General features: G+C 42.5%; 1 protein-coding gene across 1 annotated transcript; it reads left to right on the plus strand.

Moving 5' to 3' along the window:
• The first annotated feature begins 2,614 nt into the window (after window positions 1–2,614).
• Window positions 2,615–14,164, plus strand: tmem276a (transmembrane protein 276a). The gene is made up of 5 exons (XM_057835711.1): window positions 2,615–3,401; window positions 4,357–4,954; window positions 5,208–5,321; window positions 5,414–5,551; window positions 12,775–14,164. Exons 2-5 carry the CDS (start codon window positions 4,561–4,563, stop codon window positions 13,020–13,022), a joined length of 894 nt encoding a protein of 297 aa, XP_057691694.1. The 5' UTR covers window positions 2,615–3,401; window positions 4,357–4,560; the 3' UTR covers window positions 13,023–14,164.
• The last annotated feature ends 5,660 nt before the right edge of the window (window positions 14,165–19,824 follow it).

A 19,824-nucleotide genomic window follows, 5' to 3' on the forward strand; every position in this document is an offset into this window, starting at 1 on the left:
TGGGGGATGGGAACGAGGCTAGCATTCAGGTGTAGCAAAAACAGAAACGTTAGCAAGCTTTGGAAAGCATTGTCTAATTGAATGAGCAGGGACAAACAGCGTGGAGTCATAAGAAATACGCGCTGTAATATTCTGATACAAAATTATACGAGGTACCCTAAAGTGCACACGGCGCCAATATTGTTTTGCTCACATGATGCGGGAGTGTGTTAGGTTTTGTGTTTGGTTTCTCCTTGTGTGACTTGTCCTGTGATTACCCATTACTCTCACCTGTGTGTGTTTTCCCAGTGTATTCGGCAATCTGCATCCACCTGTGTTACCCAGCTGTTCCTTGTCTCGTTATCCCTTGTCTGCTTGTGTATATATGCTCCCATTTTCTGTTCACTCCTTGCTGCGTCATTGTCTATGTCTATGTCTATGTCAATGTCTGTGCCTGCGTCAAAGTTGAAGTCCAGTCCTAGCCCTCGTGTTCGTCTCAGTAAGTTTTTGATATTCAGCCTTTGTTAGTGACCTAAGTTATTTGTTGATAGTTTTTTGATCACCACAGCCTTTGTTTTGTACTTTGTGCCTTTTGTTAGTTATCATTAAAGCCCTTTTGAGTTCTCTGCCACCTGCCTCGCTGCCTTTTTCGTTTTCCCTGCATTTGGGTCCATAACAACCTGCCTGCCTGCCCGTTCATTCCTGACAGAATGATGCAGCCACTAGTGGACCCAGCGGGAAAAATCCAGCACCGGCGTACACGCCGACGACCATCCGCATGTTCCCCTGATTATATTCTGCCTCGCCACGTTTTTTTAGATTCAGATTTTTCTGATTTTGAAGATCACGATTCATATGATTTCCATTCTGATTCCGACTCCGACCTGGATTTTGATTTCACGCCCTCCGTTTCCCCTGGTAATTTTTCTTTCCACCCGTCGCACTTTATATCCCGTTCTGAAATCTTGGCCAAAGACTCCTACCTGGGATCCCGGTGGGCCATCTATCGGGGACCCCCCCGGGGTGGTCTGCGGGGACGCCCAGGCTCACTGCGGCCTAATGGGGCTATTCTGCCGCCCCTGCCACCTGAAGGCCCTCAGCAAAAGCCTCGGCTTGGCCGTCAACGCCGACGGCGGGCGGCGGTGCTGACGTCGTGGGTTCCCGAAGCTCCCGCGCCGGCTCCCCGCAGTCAAGTTCCGCCAACGCCGGCTCCCCGCAGTCAAGTTCCGCCAACGCCGGCTCCCCGCAGTCAAGTTCCGCCAACGCCGGCTCCCCGCAGTCAAGTTCCGCCAACGCCGGCTCCCCGCAGTCAAGTTCCGCCAACGCCGGCTCCCCGCAGTCAAGTTCCGCCAACGCCGGCTCCCCGCAGTCAAGTTCCGCCAACGCCGGCTCCCCGCAGTCAAGTTCCGCCAACGCCGGCTCCACGCAGTCAAGTTCCTCCCGCGCCGGCTCCACGCAGTCAAGTTCCTCCCGCGCCGGCTCCACGCAGTCAAGTTCCTCCCGCGCCGGCTCCCCGCAGTCAAGTTCCTCCCGCGCCGGCTCCCCGCAGTCAAGTTCCTCCCGCGCCGGCTCCCCGCAGTCAAGTTCCTCCCGCGCCGGCTCCCCGCAGTCAAGTTCCTCCCGCGCCGGCTCCCCGCAGTCAAGTTCCTCCCGCGCCGGCTCCCCGCAGTCAAGTTCCTCCCGCGCCGGCTCCCCGCAGTCCAGCTCCTCCCGCGCCGGCTCCCCGCAGTCCAGCTCCTCCCGCGCCGGCTCCCCGCAGTCCAGTGCCCGTCCCGGCGCCCAAGCTGCCCGAGGTGCCCGTCCCGGCGCCTCGTCGCCTAGTCCTTGTCCCGGCACCTCGCCGTCTGGCCTCCGTTCCAGTGCCTGCGCTGATTCCACGCAGTCCAGTGCCCGCGCCAAAGTCCAAGCTGCCCGAGGTGCCCGTCCCGGCGCCTCGTCGCCTAGTCCCTGTCCCGGCGCCTCGCCGTCTGACCTTCGTTCCAGTGCCCGACGACTCCGCTGCTGTTCCGCCAGCAGACTCCTGCGACTCCGCTGCTGTTCCGCCAGCAGACTCCTGCGACTCCGCTGCTGTTCCGCCAGCAGACTCCTGCGACTCCGCTGCTGTTCCGCCAGCAGCCTCCTGCGACGCCGCTGCTGTTCCGCCAGCAGCCTCCTGCGACGCCGCTGCTGTTCCGCCAGCAGCCTCCTGCGACGCCGCTGCTGCTCCGCCAGCAGCCTCCTGCGACGCCGCTGCTGCTCCGCCAGCAGTCTCCTGCGACTCCGCTGCTGTCCCGCCAGCAGTCTCCTGCGACTCCGCTGCTGTCCCGCCAGCAGACGACTCCGCTGCTGTCCCGCCAGCAGACGACTCCGCTGCTGTCCCGCCAGCAGACGACACCGCTGCTGTCCCGCCAGCAGACGACACCGCTGCTGTCCCGCCAGCAGACGACACCGCTGCTGTCCCGCCAGCAGACGACACCGCTGCTGTCCCGCCAGCAGACGACACCGCTGCTGTCCCGCCAGCAGACGACACCGACGACGACACCGACGACGACACCGACGACGACACCGACTCCGACTCCGACTCCGACTCAGACTCAGACTCAGACTCAGACTCAGACTCAGACTCAGACTCAGACTCAGACTCTGTTCCTGGTCCGCACGACGACTCCGACTCCGACTCTGTTCCTGGTCCGCACGACGACTCCGACTCTGTTCCGGACCCTCGCCCCGATGATGCTGCTCCCCGTTTCCTGCCAAAACGTGGCGGTATGGACAACCGAGCACTACCTCGTCGGGGACGCCCGCCTGATCTGCCCGTGCGATCGGCCCACGTCTGGCGTCCTGGACGCCCGCCTGACTGGCCGTGACGGGCTGGTGTTGCTCCCTCCTCCGAGCAACCTTCTGACTTTTTGTTTCCTCGGGACGTCTGGGATCCGTCCCTTGAGGGGGGGGTACTGTTAGGTTTTGTGTTTGGTTTCTCCTTGTGTGACTTGTCCTGTGATTACCCATTACTCTCACCTGTGTGTGTTTTCCCAGTGTATTCGGCAATCTGCATCCACCTGTGTTACCCAGCTGTTCCTTGTCTCGTTATCCCTTGTCTGCTTGTGTATATATGCTCCCATTTTCTGTTCACTCCTTGCTGCGTCATTGTCTATGTCTATGTCTATGTCTATGTCAATGTCTGTGCCTGCGTCAAAGTTGAAGTCCAGTCCTAGCCCTCGTGTTCGTCTCAGTAAGTTTTTGATATTCAGCCTTTGTTAGTGACCTAAGTTATTTGTTGATAGTTTTTTGATCACCACAGCCTTTGTTTTGTACTTTGTGCCTTTTGTTAGTTATCATTAAAGCCCTTTTGAGTTCTCTGCCACCTGCCTCGCTGCCTTTTTCGTTTTCCCTGCATTTGGGTCCATAACAACCTGCCTGCCTGCCCGTTCATTCCTGACAGAGTGAGTTAGAGACACGGCCTGCCGAGAGCCGCACGTTTGTGTTAATGTTGAAGTTATACTGTATATATACAGCATATATATATATATATATATATATATATATATTAGGGCTGTCAAAATTATCGCGTTAACGGGCGTTAATTAATTTTTTAAAATTAATCACGTTAAAATATATGACGCAATTAACGCTGATGCCCCGCTCAGAGAGATTTAAATGACAGTACACAGTGAAACGCTCACTTGTTGTGTTTTATGGAGTTTTGCCGCCCTCTGCTGGCGCTTGGGTGCGACTGATTTTATAGGCTTCAGCATCCATGAGCATTGTGTAAGTAATTATTGACATCAACAATGGCGGGCTACTAGTTTATTTTTTGATTGAAAATTTTACAAATTGTATTGAAACGAAAACATTAAGAGGGGTTTTAAGATAAAATTAAAATTTTTCTTTTAAGAACTACAAGTCTTTCTATCCATGGATCGCTTTAACAGAATGTTAATAATGTTAATGCCATCTTGTTGATTTATTGTTATAATAAACAAATAGTCCTTATGTACCGTATGTTGAATGTATATATCCATCTTGTGTCTTATCTTTCCATTCCAACAATAATTTACAGAAAAATATGGCATATTTTACAGATGGTTTGACTTGCGATTAATTACGATTAATAAATGTTTAATTTTTAAGCTGTAATTAACTCGATTAAAGATTTTAATCGTTTGACGTCGTTTTATATATATATAATATACATACAGTTGGGAGAACAAGTATTTGATACACTGCCAATGGGTTTTCCCAGTACCGCCCCTGGCAATGAGTCAATATAAACGATCAACTTGCAAAAAAAAATGTGTAACCTCAAAAAGGAAACGCTGACGCTTGTGTCATGTTTGTTGCTGGATCAGAAGAGCTTCTTGGTTTGTCGCCATCTAGCGGCCGAATGTGTTTTCATAGGGACCGATTCAGCATCCGGGCAAGATAGAGCTGACTGGCAGAAGGAGACAACCAAAACATCGCATCCATCCTGCAATCCAGGCCTCTCCGCATCCGTCGATGCTCGCTCCACAACCAGCGATGACTTCCTGAGAGGGGCGGGGGGTGTCCCCTTGTCTGTCTCGCGGAGGGGCTTGATCGCTACCGCACACGCATGGAAGGAGCATGGCCGCGATGAGGACTTTAACCGCGGCGGGTCTCGTCCTAGCCTTGTGCGCCCTCGGCCTGATCGCGGTGGCCATCGGCACAGACAACTGGTACGAGACGGACGCCAGGCGGCACCGAGAGCGCTGCAAGAACTACTCGAACAAGAGGACCGACCCGGGCTACATTTACACTTCTAACAACAACCTCCCGCTGCGCATGCTGCCCAAGGGGGCCGCGGGTTCGGATTCGGAGGCGAGGCTGGCCGGGCTGCGGTCTCGGCGGCACCTGGCGCCACAAGCATCTGCCATGGAGTCGCTATGTAATCGGCATTTCAACTCCACCGTCACCGGACTGTGGAGGAGGTGTCATCGGATAGGATTTGATTTGGAGACCGAGGATTTAATCTTTAAAGGTTTGCCATCATCCTCTGGGTGAGCGTGCATGCGTGCGTGTGTCGAATAAACATATTGCGCCATTTTACAGAAAAAAAAAAAATTCAAGTCCACATTACAATAAATAACAATACGCTTTCCATCTTCGTGTGGATGCACTGGGTGGGTGATGAAATGTTTTGGTGGGTTGGGGGGGATCCTCTTGTTTTTTTTTTTTTTTTTTTGGTATCAGGCTTCATGTGACAGCACTCTTTGTCCCGTCTGCTTCCACAGGATTGGTTGCACGTTGCACCCCAATAAAATACTACTACTCTTCATCGGCACTACCCAGGAATGTGCCCATCAACCTGACCAAGACGATCCGGCAGGATGAGTGGCACGCACTACGTGAGGCTTTTGTTTTGGCGCGGGAATATAGTTTTTTTTAATTGGGGGAAACCAACAGACAGCAACAACAAACTCATTTGTTCTTTTTGCAGATCTCCAGAGGATGACGGTGAGTTTTATTGGTATGGCCATCTCCATCATCCTGTTTGGCTGGACCATCGGCGTGCTGGGCTGTTTGAAGGCACATGACCTCATGCAGTATGTTGCTGGACTGCTCTTCCTCATGGGAGGTAAGCGCAGTGCTCCGAATCACCACATGGGGGGAGTATGAGCATTCTCAAAGGGTTACTCAGCAAACAGTCACATCCATCTATTTTCTATACCCCAAAGCACATAGGGTATTTTTACAATAGAAAAACTTGACTGCCCACCAGTAAACAAAATGTCAGAAAAAGTTTATATGGTATCCCCAAACCTTTATGAGACCCTAAAGGAAAATCTGAGCAGTGTCACCTCTTCTAATTCTTTAACTTATTGGCTACAATTGACCATAGGCGGAGTGTGACTTTTGGGGCAGGGGGGGCACAACATGTTGATAACCCTGAAACGCACTGTCAGCAATAAACTTAACTTGCAAGAATATTTATAATAATAAGTTGAAAATGACCATCCCCCCACCCCCATTATTCTTTAGGGGAATTCTAAATCAGGCTGCTTAGGACAGTTATACTTTTTGCCAAGATCATCATCCATTGAATATGGTATGCTCGCCGGTGTCGTGCCAATGTAGTTACCCCCGTCAAAAATTGCATCCTCTAGGCGGAGCCACCGAGCTGCACTGATTTGCTTGAATTCCGTGTTTTGGTGATGTAGTTATCGACAAGGTTTTAAAACATGGCCCATCCATCAAAAAAAAACATCTTTTTTTTTTCTGTCGTATAATATACCGTATTGGCCCGAATATAAGACAATGTTTTTTTGCATTGAAATAACACTGAAAAACAAGGGGTAATCTTATATTCGCGGTCTAGACATTATACCCATTCACGACGCTAGATGGCGCCAGATATCATTGAAGCGATGTTCTGTCATGACAGATCTCAGCTACTCTTTATAGTTGAACCAGTTTGCATTATTGTATTGCAATGTTTTTCCTTATTCAGATTTGTTTCAAGTCTACAGTTACAGTTCAACTTCACCTTGATGGTTAATGCAGTTATTGCAATTTTGTTGTTTTATCACAATCGATTGGTTTATTTACATTTCGAAAACCAGAAGCCATTCATTTACGAATGTGATTGCACTTTAGTTTACATATTTAAATGTTCAGATATTAAGATTTGAATGAGGCAAAATAACATGCTTTTTCTCTCAGATATATTGGTATAATCATTTGTTTCGGATGTACTGTAATTATTTTCTGTATAAAAATGTATTTGGTGTTCAAAAAGTCTTTTTTCAAACTTGAGTCTTGAAAAAGAGGGGGTCGTCGTATAATCAGGGCCGTCTATTTGGGCCAATACGGTAACATACAGTACATTGGCAAGACACCAGTGGTGGCTCTGTTGTACAATTAGCGTCTTTAGTGGGGCAAATTGAAACTCCGCTCACCATTTTGGCAGTGCTATCTGGCATTTCATGATCCACATTTTCATTCCTTGGTTCTTGCTCAGTAGTTGTTATCGCTTTTGAAAGCTTAGGTTTGAAAAAATTACATATATCCATCTTGCCTCTTTGGTCCTCGGGTGGTTTTGGCTAAGCAAAACAAATGATCATCTAAGGTGCTAGTCCCATGATCTGTTCAAAAAATAATTTCAACCCATTATAAAAATCTTTTTGTTTTTGTTCATTTCATTAATTTTTGTTGTTTGTTTTATTGCTTTACAGCTTCTATGGACAATATTTTACCAGAAAACTCTTAATTTTAAAATTATAAAGGAAAGTCAATTACATGTAATGACACTTTTCGGCCACTGGGGAGGGGGGTCAGCGACAGCGTATACCATTGACAGTTACAGTATAGATTTTCAATCCATTTGAAGTAGGAGGTCTGCTCCCAGTTCAAGTGGTTTGGACGACTACTAGTGATAAACCCATTGAATTTTTCAGCAGAAGGATGAAAAGCGCTACATGATTGGATACTGGTTGTCACTGCCAGTGAAAGAGTTAATGTACCGTTTTTTCATTGATACCCACAGTGATCATTTGTTAAATTTTTATGTGAAAGCCTGTTTGCGGCATTTAAAAAAATATATTTTTAGACAATTTTTCTTTATCAATTCAAATTTTTTGAGTGGGTATGAAAGCATTCTTATGACCTCTAAAAAGGATTCCCCCCCCCAGTTTTTTCATTCTTTGTACAAACTTGTTTGTGCTCTTTCAAAATGATTACAAACCTTAAAAAAATTGAATGCATGTAAAAGCTTGCTTATGGCCTTTCAATAAATAAAGTTTAAAACATGTATTTGTTACTTCCTGTGAAAATTTGTGTATGACCTTTCAGAAATAGATTTAGATTATACAGTGGGGCAAATAAGTATTTAGTCAACCAGTAATTGTGCAAGTTCTCCCACTTGAAAATATTAGAGAGGCCTGTAATTGTCAACATGGGTAAACCTCAACCATGAGCGACAGAATGTGGAGAAAAAACCCAGAAAACCACATTGTTTGATTTTTAAAGAATTTATTTGCAAATAATGTTGGAAAATAAATATTTGGTCAATACCAAAAGTTCATCTCAATACCTTTATGTACCCTTTGTTGGCAATAACGGAGGCCAAACATTTTCTGTAACTCTTCACAAGCTTTTCACACACTGTTTCTGGTATTTTGGCCCATTCCTCCATGCAGATCTCCTCTTGAGCAGTGATGTTTTTGGGCTGTCGTTGGGCAACACGGACTTTCAACTCCCTCGACAGATTTTCTATGGGGTTGAAATCTGGAAACTGGCTAGGCCACTCCAGGACCTTGAAATGCTTCTTACGAAGCCACTCCTTTGTTGCCCTGGCTGTGTGTTTGGAATCATTGTCATGCTGAAAGACCCAGCCACGTCTCATCTTCAATGCCCTTTCTGATGGAAGGAGACTTTCACTCAAAATCTCTTGATACATCCTTTGCACAGATCAGTTGTCCCGATCCCTTTGCAGAAAAACAGCCCCAAAGCATGATGTTTCCACTCCCATGCTTCACAGTGGGTATGATGTTCTTCGGATGCAATTCAGTATTCTTTCTCCTCCAAACACGAAAACCTGTGTTTCTACCAAAAAGTTCTATTTTGGTTTCATCTGACCATGACACATTCTCCCAGTCCTCTTCTGGATCATCCAAATGCTCTCTAGCGAACCGCAGACGGGCCTGGATGTGTACTGGCTTCAGCAGGGGGACACGTCTGGCAGGGCAGGATTTGTGTCCCTGGCGGCGCATTGTGTTACTGATAGTAGCCTTTGTTACTGTGGTCCCAGCTGTCTGTAGGTCATTCACTAGGTCCCCCCGTGTGGTTCTGGGATTTTTGTTCACCGTTCTTGTTATCATTTTGACGCCACGGGGTGAGATCTTGCATGGAACCCCAGATCGAGGGAGATTATCAGTGATCTTGTATGTCTTCCATTTTCTAATAATTGCTCCCACAGTTGATTTCTTTACACCAAGCGAAGAGTGAAGAGTTACAGAAAACATTTGGCCTCCGTTATTGCCAACAAAGGGTACATAACAAAGTATTGAGATGAACTTTTGGTATTGACCAAATACTTATTTTCCACCATGATTTGCAAATAAATTATTTAAAAATCAAACAATGTGATTTTCAGTTTTTTTCCCACATTCTGTCTCTCATGATTGAGGTTTACCCATGTTGAAAATTACAGGCCTCTCTAATCTTTTCAAGTAGGAGAACTTGCACAGTTGGTGGTTGACTAAATACTTATTTGCCCCACTGTATTTGATATTTTGGAAACAAGCACCAGTGTGCTCCAGCACACCATAGGTTGAAGGCTGTGTGCACATGCCCTCTACTGGCTAATGCAAAACTTATAGGCGACACAGGCACCAGTAAGTCCGCAATTAATTAACCCTTTCATTTTTCATAATCTTTATGAATTATTTGTTTAACCGTTATTTTACGTTCGTTCATTGTGATGAGCAATCACAGTCATCCCAGTTTAAATGAATTTGACGAGCTACCAAGTTTTAAGACGATTGATTCATGAATGACGGAGGAGTAACAAATACAACAGCTACTTCAATCGCGCCTTGACAAGCCTTAAGCCTGTAAAAAATCTTTAATCACAACAACTATTTCAAACTTGGTATATTTGGCATTGAGCAATGGGGTATCCCCAAATGGGAAAAGGAATCCCCCGAAGTGTTTTAAAGCCTTGCAGTGCCAGAACTTACCACAGAACAATCTTCCATTAAACCCGATCTGTTTGATTTCACCATCAAAATAAACCTGTTGAAAGTGTGGTACAAACTTGAATTTGGACTGTTTGGCAACACCATCGCTTCATGACATTGGATAGGAACTTGGGAAGTGGATTTTTTTGTACTACAGTCATTAAATCGTATGACTTCCTGGGCCACGCACCGACTGTCGTTGGTGTCCCGCTTTCTCCCCATGATTTAAAAAAAAAATTTTTTTTATTTGACAATTGACAGTCTTTTAGAATTATTTTCTTTTATCTGATTGGAAGTAGGCGGCACGGTGGCTGAGTGGTTAGCACGTCTGCCTCACAGTTCTGAGATCAAGGGTTCAATCCTGGGCTTCGGCCTTCCTGTGTGGAGTTTGCACGTTCTCCCCGTGCCTGCGTGGGTTTCCTCCGGGAACTCCGGTTTCCTCCCACATCCCAAAAACATGCATGGTAGGCTGATTGAACACTCTAAATTGTCCATAGGTGTGAGTGTGTGCGTGAATGGTTGTGTGTCTCCTTGTGCCCTGCGATTGGCTGGCAACCAATTCAGGGTGTCCCCTGCCTACTGCCCGAAGTTAGCTGGGATAGGCTCCAGCACCTCCGCGACCCTCGTGAGGAATAAGCGGCATGGAAAATGAATGAATGAATGAATGATTGGAAGTAGATAACAGGTTTTTACTTTTTATATTAAAACTTGGACATACAGTACAGGTGAACCTTCAACACAGTGTAGCTTTGTGAGGAAATGATGAATGTGATGTACTCGCCCAAATACCCGCTATATGGGCTTCGTCAAAGCAGAAGGGAAACATGGCAGCTGCCATGGTGGCACTCTGAAAAGTAAGAAGTGAGGAGCAAACACAAATGCGTAGGTTTGCATAGTGATGGTAGGGACATAACACTACCAACTTGTGTAGGTGGGGAACACACCACTAATTTTGCTACTTAAAGTCCGACCTGCATCACAGTTAGCATTACATTAATAGGTGTGAATTTCTCAAACTCAAGGAGGAAGCTGCTTTGAGAGAAATATCCTCCTGGAGGTTTTCTACTTTTAACGTTAATTAAACTGTAAAAAATGTAGCGAACGAAGTTTAACCCCTTCTCCCCAGTTTTCATTTTTATTTGATTTATTTAGTCTTAAAGCAGCCTAAGGAGCTTTCATTTTTGTTGAGTTTGGCTGTGCTTTTGGACAAAAGCAGTAGTGTTTTACCTGAAGGAGGGCTCCATTTTTATTTATTTATTTTTTATTCCCTGACTTAAAAGTTTTTTTTTGTTATATTTAATTTATTTAGACAAGTGTGTGGTATTAAGACAAATGTTTATTTATTCATGTATTTTGCATTCCTGGATACATAAGAGGTGATTAACAAGTTTGTATTTCTTATGTATGTTAATATAATTTGTCTTCACATAATGCAATTTAAATTTGCTAATAAAATCCCGACATTTATTCTGGAAGTTTTCAAAATATTTCTTTAGTAGTTTTTGAAAACAAAGGTTTGAATCGAACTAGGGCGGTCAAAATTATCGTGTTAACGGGCAGTAATTATTTTTTTAAAATTAATCACGTTAAAATATTTGACACATTTAACGCACATGCGTTAAAATGACAGTGTAATGTTCACTTGTTACTTGTGTTTTTTGGTGTTTTGTCGCCCTGTGCTGGCGCTAGGGTGCGACTGATTTTATGGGTTTCAGCACCATGAGCATTGTGTAATTATTGACATCAACAATGGCGAACTACTAGATTTTTTTTTTGATTGAAAATTTTACAAATTTTCTTAAAACGAAAACATTAAGAGGGGTTTTAATATAAAATTTCTATAACTTGTACTAACATTTATCTTTTAAGAACTACAAGTCTTTCTGTCCATGGATCGCTTTAACAGAATGTTAATAATGTTAATGCCATCTTGTTGAGTTATAATAAATAAATACAGTACTTATGTACCGTATGTTGAATGTGTATATTCATCTTGTGTCTTATCTTTCCATTCCAACAATAATTTACAGAAAAATATGGCATATTTTATAGATGGTTTGAATTGCGATTAATTACAATTAATTAATTTTTAAGCTGTACTTAGCTCGATTAAAAATTTTAATCGTTTGACAGCCCTAAATTGAACGGTATATTACCAGCACTGATACATATGCATTGCAAAAACCCACCTCCTTAAAACTGGAAAAATAAATAAATAAATAAATAAATTCCCTTGTTTTCAGTGTATATCTACTAGAAAAAGGTGAAATTATCTGTCAGTGCTTCATGTAAAATAGTTAACTGAAAATAAGCTTAATAGACTTATTTTAAGCAAAATGTTTGTACATTTAATCTTAAAAAACATGTTTGTCAGAAACGTTCTTAATTCAAGAATAGATATTGTTTAAAACAATATTTGAAAGCATTTTTTTCTTGATTTACGTGAAAAATAACCAACTTTTAGATGTATGCGCTTAATAAGAACAAATAATAATATTTACCAAAAGTAAGGGAATATTCTGATGCATTTATCTGTCAGCCTTTAACACTCAAAAAAAGATGAAGAAAATTTTTCGACTAGATTTAACAAAAATGATCAGATTGAGAAGTTATACTGTAAATTTTCAGTGTGAAAGTTAGTATCAGTCAATACAGATTTATTTTGCATTAATCATTTGGCCTTTCAATTAGATAGGTTCTTATTGGCGAGAAATGTACCCCTGACCGCCGTTCACCCAATCTGATTGGTCTTATTAATGTCCTGTCCCCAACAAAAAAGTTTACATGGAAGTTAAGCTGTTATATCGTCCCTACCAATATTGAGACCAAACCTTGAGCAAATGGATAGCTGCCAATATTATGGGTTCGTCCAGTTCTGTTTTACAGTCGATGGTATTGAGAAACAGCCCTTGACTCCGTCCTGATCTGGACTGCAGTCAACCATTTGAAACTATTTGTATTACTGATTGTGCAAGTGAAAATAATGATGTGTCCTGTGAGTACGCTCTATGAGGACTTTGAGAAAATCGAACTTTTCTTTTATTTCAATGTATACACTTCCATCATTTAGGGGGGTATTTATGATTTCAAGGTTGCCATGTGTTTCCCTCGCCCTCAACAGGAACATGCTGCATCATCTCCCTCTGCACTTGCGTGGCGGGAATCAACTTTGAACTGTCACGTTACCCTCGTTACATGTTCGGAATACCGGAAGACATCAGTCACGGCTACGGGTGGTCCATGTTCTGCGCGTGGGGCGGGCTAGGACTGACTCTGCTGGCCGGGTTCCTGTGCACGTTGGCCCCCTCCCTCTACCCGCCGCACACACCTGTGGCCCACAAGCCACGACAGGAGAACGGTTGCGTGTGAAAGGCCCGCTTTAACCTGAGACGGACTACGCCGTCGCCTACATGCGGGACAGAATTCTGCACCATGTTGCAAAGAAAGCACAACAACACAATGGGTTGATATTGGACTAAAAATGATCCAGTTGCTTGAACTGATCAGTGTTGAAGGGACAGAACTGTTGTTCAGCACATTTGTAAACAAACACTCCCTCCCATCTGACTAGACCAAAGGTGTCAAACTCACGGCCTTGGGCCAGATCCACTCCACCACATACTTTTGTGTGGCCTGTGAAAGCAAATCATTTTGCATCGACTTTATATTTCGTGCCTAAATGCCAAAACCAGTGTTCCTTCAGGAACCCTAGAATGAAAATTAATATTTTTAAAGAACAAAATTTATCAGATAGAATTTCATGCAATTAGAGAAATTTAAAAGAAACTTTATCAAGATTAAAATCTTTTAAGAATTTTTCACTCTTGGGCTGCCTTTGACAGTGCTAGACATCCAATCTGTTTTGACTGGGAGGTTTGACAGCGATCATTCAGACCAAATCCTCACAGTCAGCCTTCCCAGTCAAAATGGATTGGATGTCTAGCACCATCAATTTTACTAACTACCACAATACATATTCTGTGAATACCATACATACAGTATACTACCTGGGCTGGCAGTGAATGGGCTAAGGCCCCACAGGAACTCAGAAAACTACATATTGTCACTATTAAAAACATTGAGATATCTCAAGATTTTTTTTTTTTTAATAGCTGCCTTCTGATTTCAAAAGCAGATATCACTCATTTTTTTGCGTATGTAATAATTTGAGGCAGTTATACAGTACATACAGTATATATAGGTTATGGGCCCCTTTACAAAAATGAGTCTGACACCTCTGGACTACACAAAGAGAATAGCACAACCTTGAAACTGTATTAAATATGAACTCATATGGATGTGTACTGTCACATTTGAAAGGGCAACTGTGTACCATTCTGTATCATTCAGCATAAGTTATGTACATGTATCTTTTGAACTGTATGTATGCAGATGCATTTGTGTTTATTCAAGGGAAAAATATGGAACGTGAAGTCCAAAGTGTTCTGTTGTTCTTGAGGTCGTCTAACCTGTCGGAATATTTTCTAAAAATAAAACAGCCATGCAAAACATTCTGTATTTGGCACATATTGACGCACAAACACAGCCACAGGTATATTATTATGAACTGAGCATTTTTATTTATTTATTTTTTTAACCCCAAATGGCTCCTCTTCACAACTTTGTTGCTTGAAGATTTCAAATCTTTTGCAGCTGTGACCATAAAACAAACTCCTCATGTACATTGAAACCATATTATCATTAAGTATGCAGTCATGTTGTGGGAGGCCAATATAAATTGCATGTTCAAATGATTTACTCTGATATATGATGTTTTTGGATTACGGCTGTTGCCAGCAGATTTTCTTGTTTGCAGTAGTAAATCCTAAAAATTATGAGGACCCTCAAACAGCCTCTGGGGTTTTAGTATTTTTTGCGGGATTGTGGAATTCCTGAATATTTACATTTCTCGAGCAACTTAATCATATTACTTTACAGTCATATTCTAATTAATGTTACTATAAAACAATATTTGAGCAACACTATTTTTGTTGAGTTAAATATGACAGCTTTTTTAACCCTAGGATACATAAGTGGGTCAAAAATCACCCGGTGTGGTTGTTTTCTTGAAATATCTTCAGTATAAATTTTTTTTTAAATCAATTCATATTCCAGGTACTCCTCAAAAAACATGTTTTTGATATAATGCCATTCAAATTTTTGATTAACTTTTTATACATTTGAAGAAATTGTCATTTTTGTATTATTACCCTAAACTTCCACAAGTGGGTCAAAAATGACCCTCATGCATTTTCTATGTAATTCAATGGGAATCTTTCATTCTTATCAACTTTGGCTGTCAGGAATAAATTTACCGTGGACCACACAGACTAGGTATGTATAAAGATACATCCCTTAAGATTATTTTACACAGCAATGTCCATATAGTGTTTTGTGTGTGTGTCTTTCATGACTCTTTATTATTATTTATCAACAAATTAACCTACTTCATAACTAGCTAGCTAACTATGGCTAGGTTCATACCGCAGGTTCTAATGCACAATACCGATTTTTTTTCATATCTGTTTTTTAGGCGTACCCATACAGACCACCTTTGTCCATTGAGTCTGTTCAAGTATCACACATGCGCTCTAATTCGCAGTCAGAGATGCGCTGAGCAAACTGGCCCGCATGCGCAGGAGCATTGGAGCAGAGAGAAAACCGAGCATTGTAGGGCTTATCCTCAACTCATTTTATTTTTTTATGACTATTGTCAAGCCTGTTCCTTCCCCAAAAGCCGCATTCAAGCTAGGCGCTAATGCTAATGCACAGCTGCACTGCTACAGTAGCACCCTGTCTCTCTCGCTCTTTGCTGATGTTAATTGCTGCATGAATTCCAATTTGGGGGACTTGACAGTTCGGACCGCAGCCACATTCTGGAAAAATGCAACCCGGATAAAAGGAAGGATAAAGTCTATTGCTGTTCCGTTTCCCCCCCCCCCCCAAAAAATGTTAATTGAATCATAAAGATATTTCAAGCATGAAATCATTCCTGTGTGGCCCTAAATCTCATACTAATTAATATACAAGTGATTATTCTTGGCATAAAAACACATTGGTTCTAATATGGGCCATTTTTGACCCACCTATGGAAGAGTGTAGGGTCCAGTAACTTGTTCATCTAAGGGTTAAAGTAATTTTTGGGGCATTTTCTTAGAAGGTATGGGAAACACTCACCATTTGAGCTGGGCAATATCATCGATATGGTGGTATGTACCGATTTGAAGTGATTTATTGCTATATGATGTTCAATTTCCAATATAGTGTGTAGATTTCAGTTTGACAAATACATAATTATACATTTATTTTCTTTGTTATTTTTATTCACAGAAGCTATCTTAACATGTGACATCAGAGATTAAGGCAGTAATTCTTAAATAGTGCGGCGCAGAGTGACGCCAGGAGTGGTGCATGTGACCTCGCCTCGGGGAACATACTTTTTTTGTCGTACTAGAATGAAGTGTAATTGCTCATCCACTCAGTGGGTGGCAGTAGCGTTTCCATTTTCAGAGTGTGCGGTGTATTTTTGAACCAAACAAGAGCACACAGCAAAGAGCACTGGAAATATGAAGAGCTAAGACGAGGAAATATGACGAAGTGTATGTAGTGTTTGGCTTTGACTTTTAATACAGTGGGAGACGAGGAAAGACCAGTCTGTTTACTGTGTCTAAAAATGTTTGCAGCGGACAGCAGGGAGCCAATTCAACTAAAGTCTGAGTTATGCTCCCGCGTAGCGGTGACGGCGCAGCGACTACGGCGTCATTCGACATTCGATGGTTCTCCGGCCAGGTGACGCGTTGCTCTGTAATTCACTGCCAAGCCACTAGATAGGTGTTGTGTTATGTTTGTACGGTTTTGGGGCATGCTTGTTGACTTCCTCTTGTCTAGTTTAACGGAGAAAAAATATACAATGCAAGAAGGATCGCTTGAATGTGGATCTTCAGCTCATCAACATTGAATAAATGTTGATCATACAAATGTTGAGGCGCAGGCGACACAGAAGACGATTTTGAGGCGGTCTTTCCAACTTTTGATACCGCATAGAGTTATTCTAGCCTCGAGTGAAAACCAGCTAGCTGTGGCGGCTAGCTTCAAACTGGCGTCGAGCACTGCGTCCAGTGTTTTGTCCGAGGTCTGCAAAGCCCTCCAGCCCGATTTGTTTGCTGTGTCCTACAACCAGTCAGTGGGAAGCCATAGCAGATTTCTGGCGTCTATGGAACTTCCCAAACTGCATTGGAAGCCTTGATGTTAACGTTATCATAAAAAGCACCGAGGCACTCTTAATCAGTGATGATGTATTGCGTGTGAACTGTCTGTTATTGAAAATTAAAGCTCAAAACAACTCTTTTGACACCAAACCTGTGCTTTATTCTTCATATACTTGAAGTGTGACAAGTAAATAAGTCACAGACTCACAGCAAACATATGTACAAAATAAATGATGAAAAACCAAACCAAAAATATGACATAAAGTGATAAAAAGCTGGTAGTTTTTGGTGGACTGGGTCACCGCTTCGTGTGGCCACTTGATTCCGAACACACACGTCTCGGTGGTTCTTCCATTTTTTTTATTCAATCGCTGACCTTGCCATTTGGCAAAATTTATGATGTCTTGACGAGACTTGCTCTTCGATGATACTCCCTTCGGGTTGGTCCATTTTTGTGTCTAGAAAAATAATGTTTTACAATGGCGGTGATTTAGCGCTGAACCGGAAGCAACAGTCTGAGCGAACCAATCACACTCCAATTCCACGACGTCATATGAGTTGACGTGACGCTAGGGTTTGAAAAATCAATAGGATCGCGTTAGTCTACGGCGCAGGGTCGTAAATCGGGTCTTCCTTGACGGCGTAGGTCTGACGTGGAAGTATAACTCGGCCTTAAGACGCCACTTAAAAACATTAGATCCCAATCACATTGATAAGCCGCTTGATTGTTTTTCAGCAAAACGTGCCGAATATTGCCAGCAATTAGTGGTGTCAACAATAATCGATGGGGCGATGCATCCCGATGCGGGGCATGGACGATTCGATTCGATGCGGGCAACAAGCCGAATCGATTCAGCGCATTTTAAAATATGTAAGTACGTTCAAAAATCTTCCCTGCGCAATTCCGGTAATGCAATGGATTTGGTTTCCCCATTTGTATTATTATTGTCATGTTTCATTTTTTACACACTGCGTAACTCTGGTCAAGTTTCCCACCAACCTCATAGAAGCCAAAATGTCTCCAGATGTCAGCTTTCACTGTCTTAGGTGCATCAAGAATCTTTCTTGCTCTCTCTTTCTCCGCTTCAGCCATTGTTATGTTATGTCCTATCTCTTAGAGGTTAGATCTTGTGCCCGAACCCGAATGGGTCGGGCCCAAAATATCAAGCATTCACTAATTATAAAAAAAATTTTTTTTAAAAAATGGGATAAAACCGAGAGCAGGCTCTCTGTATTGTTCATTTGCTTGTGCACTCACATGAAGCAGTGGCGCCGCCCGTTTTTTCTTCTTCTCCTCCGCTGTGGCACTTGTGATTCGTTACGAAAGACACTTTTATTTATGCACACAAAGGCAACACAAATGTAATCCTTTTAAATCTTCTCCTCTGCGTGTCTGCAAACTCGTTTTTTTTTTTTTTTTATATTAAACTTTCCCAACGTTATTTCGTTGTGAAAATGATTTTATAATTATCACAAAAATATGTAGACTATTTAAACATTAAGAAAACTTGCGTTTTTTTTCTGCCAACTGAGAATCCGTTAAGAAAGACTTTTATTTATGCACACAAAGGCAACACAAATGTGATCCTTTTGAATCCTCTCCTCTGTGTGTCTGCAAACTCGTTTTTTTTTTATTTTTTATTTTATATTAAACTTTCCCAACGTTATTTCGTTGTGTAAATGATTTTATAATTATCACAAAAATATGTAGACTATTTAAACATTAAGAAAACTTGCGTTTTTTTTTCTGCCAACTGAGAATTCGTTACGAAAGACACTTTTTTTATGCACACAAAGGCAACACAAATGTGATCCTTTTGAATCCTCTCCTCTGTGTGTTTGCAAAATCGGATGTTTTTTTTTTAAATATTAAACTTTCCCAGCGTTATTTCGTTAATGCGTTGCTTCTATAATGATCACAAAAATATGTAGACTATTTAAACATTAAGAAACATGCGTTTTTTCTGCCATCTCGAAGAAATGAAAATAAATTGCTGCTGCTGCGTTTTTTTTTTCTTTTTCGCGTCACTCCAAGCCGGGTCGGGCTTCAATACCAGCGGGCCGTGTCGGGTCGGGCTGGATTTTTTAGGCCCCATCTCACCTCTACTATCTCTCTGCTCTCTCAATTGCAAAAAAAATGATATTTCCTCATGTTGAAACAGATTGTTATGGCTGCTAAAATGCTGCTGCACTTCATTTTAATTCATTATTTTTTATTGTTATGTGGTACTTACTAATTGCATTTCTAAGTTGATAGCACATATATAGTGGGCTAGGCCTACATTTTACTTTTGTTCTACATTGCAATTTAGTTGGATGTTTTGTTTGCAACTGAACTGATCCCTGGATCGATATTGCGATAAAGATGCTGCTGCACTACAATATTTTCTTTGTCGCTTTTTTAAATATTTACTGGAACATTTTTATCGATGGGTTGTTGTGACTAAAATACAGTGACTGTTATTACTGATTTTGCACAGGAGTTCAGATGTTGCGCTGTGTGAAAGGCTGCTACTGTGTGTAAAAAAAAGAGAAAGCCCTGGTCTCATTCAAAGCACCAATTAAATGCTATGATCTGTTTTTTGTTTTTTTTAAAAGAAATATATATCTAAAAGTATTTTCATTTGACTTCAACCAGGAGTGACACAAGAGCCAATAAAAAGTTGTTTAATGTCTGACCGCTTGTGTTGCCTCATGATTCACGAAAAATATGCTTTGCTTTAGAATTTTAATGCATCCCAGGCTTTAAGACATCGCAATGCATTGCCGAATCGAACCGAATCGAATCGTGACCCTCTTAATCGAATCGAATCGAATTGAATCGAATCATGGCCCTCCGAATCGTAATCGAATCGAATCGTGAGGGCAGTACCGATGCACACCTCTACCAGCAATCGTCCCGCTTTGTCAGTGTTACATCAGTAAACCAGCGAGCACTTAGCGTCATTTAAGGTGGCATACCA

The sequence above is a fragment of the Corythoichthys intestinalis genome, chromosome 5 (genome assembly GCF_030265065.1).
Source record: "Corythoichthys intestinalis isolate RoL2023-P3 chromosome 5, ASM3026506v1, whole genome shotgun sequence".
Lineage (NCBI taxonomy): Eukaryota > Metazoa > Chordata > Actinopteri > Syngnathiformes > Syngnathidae > Corythoichthys > Corythoichthys intestinalis.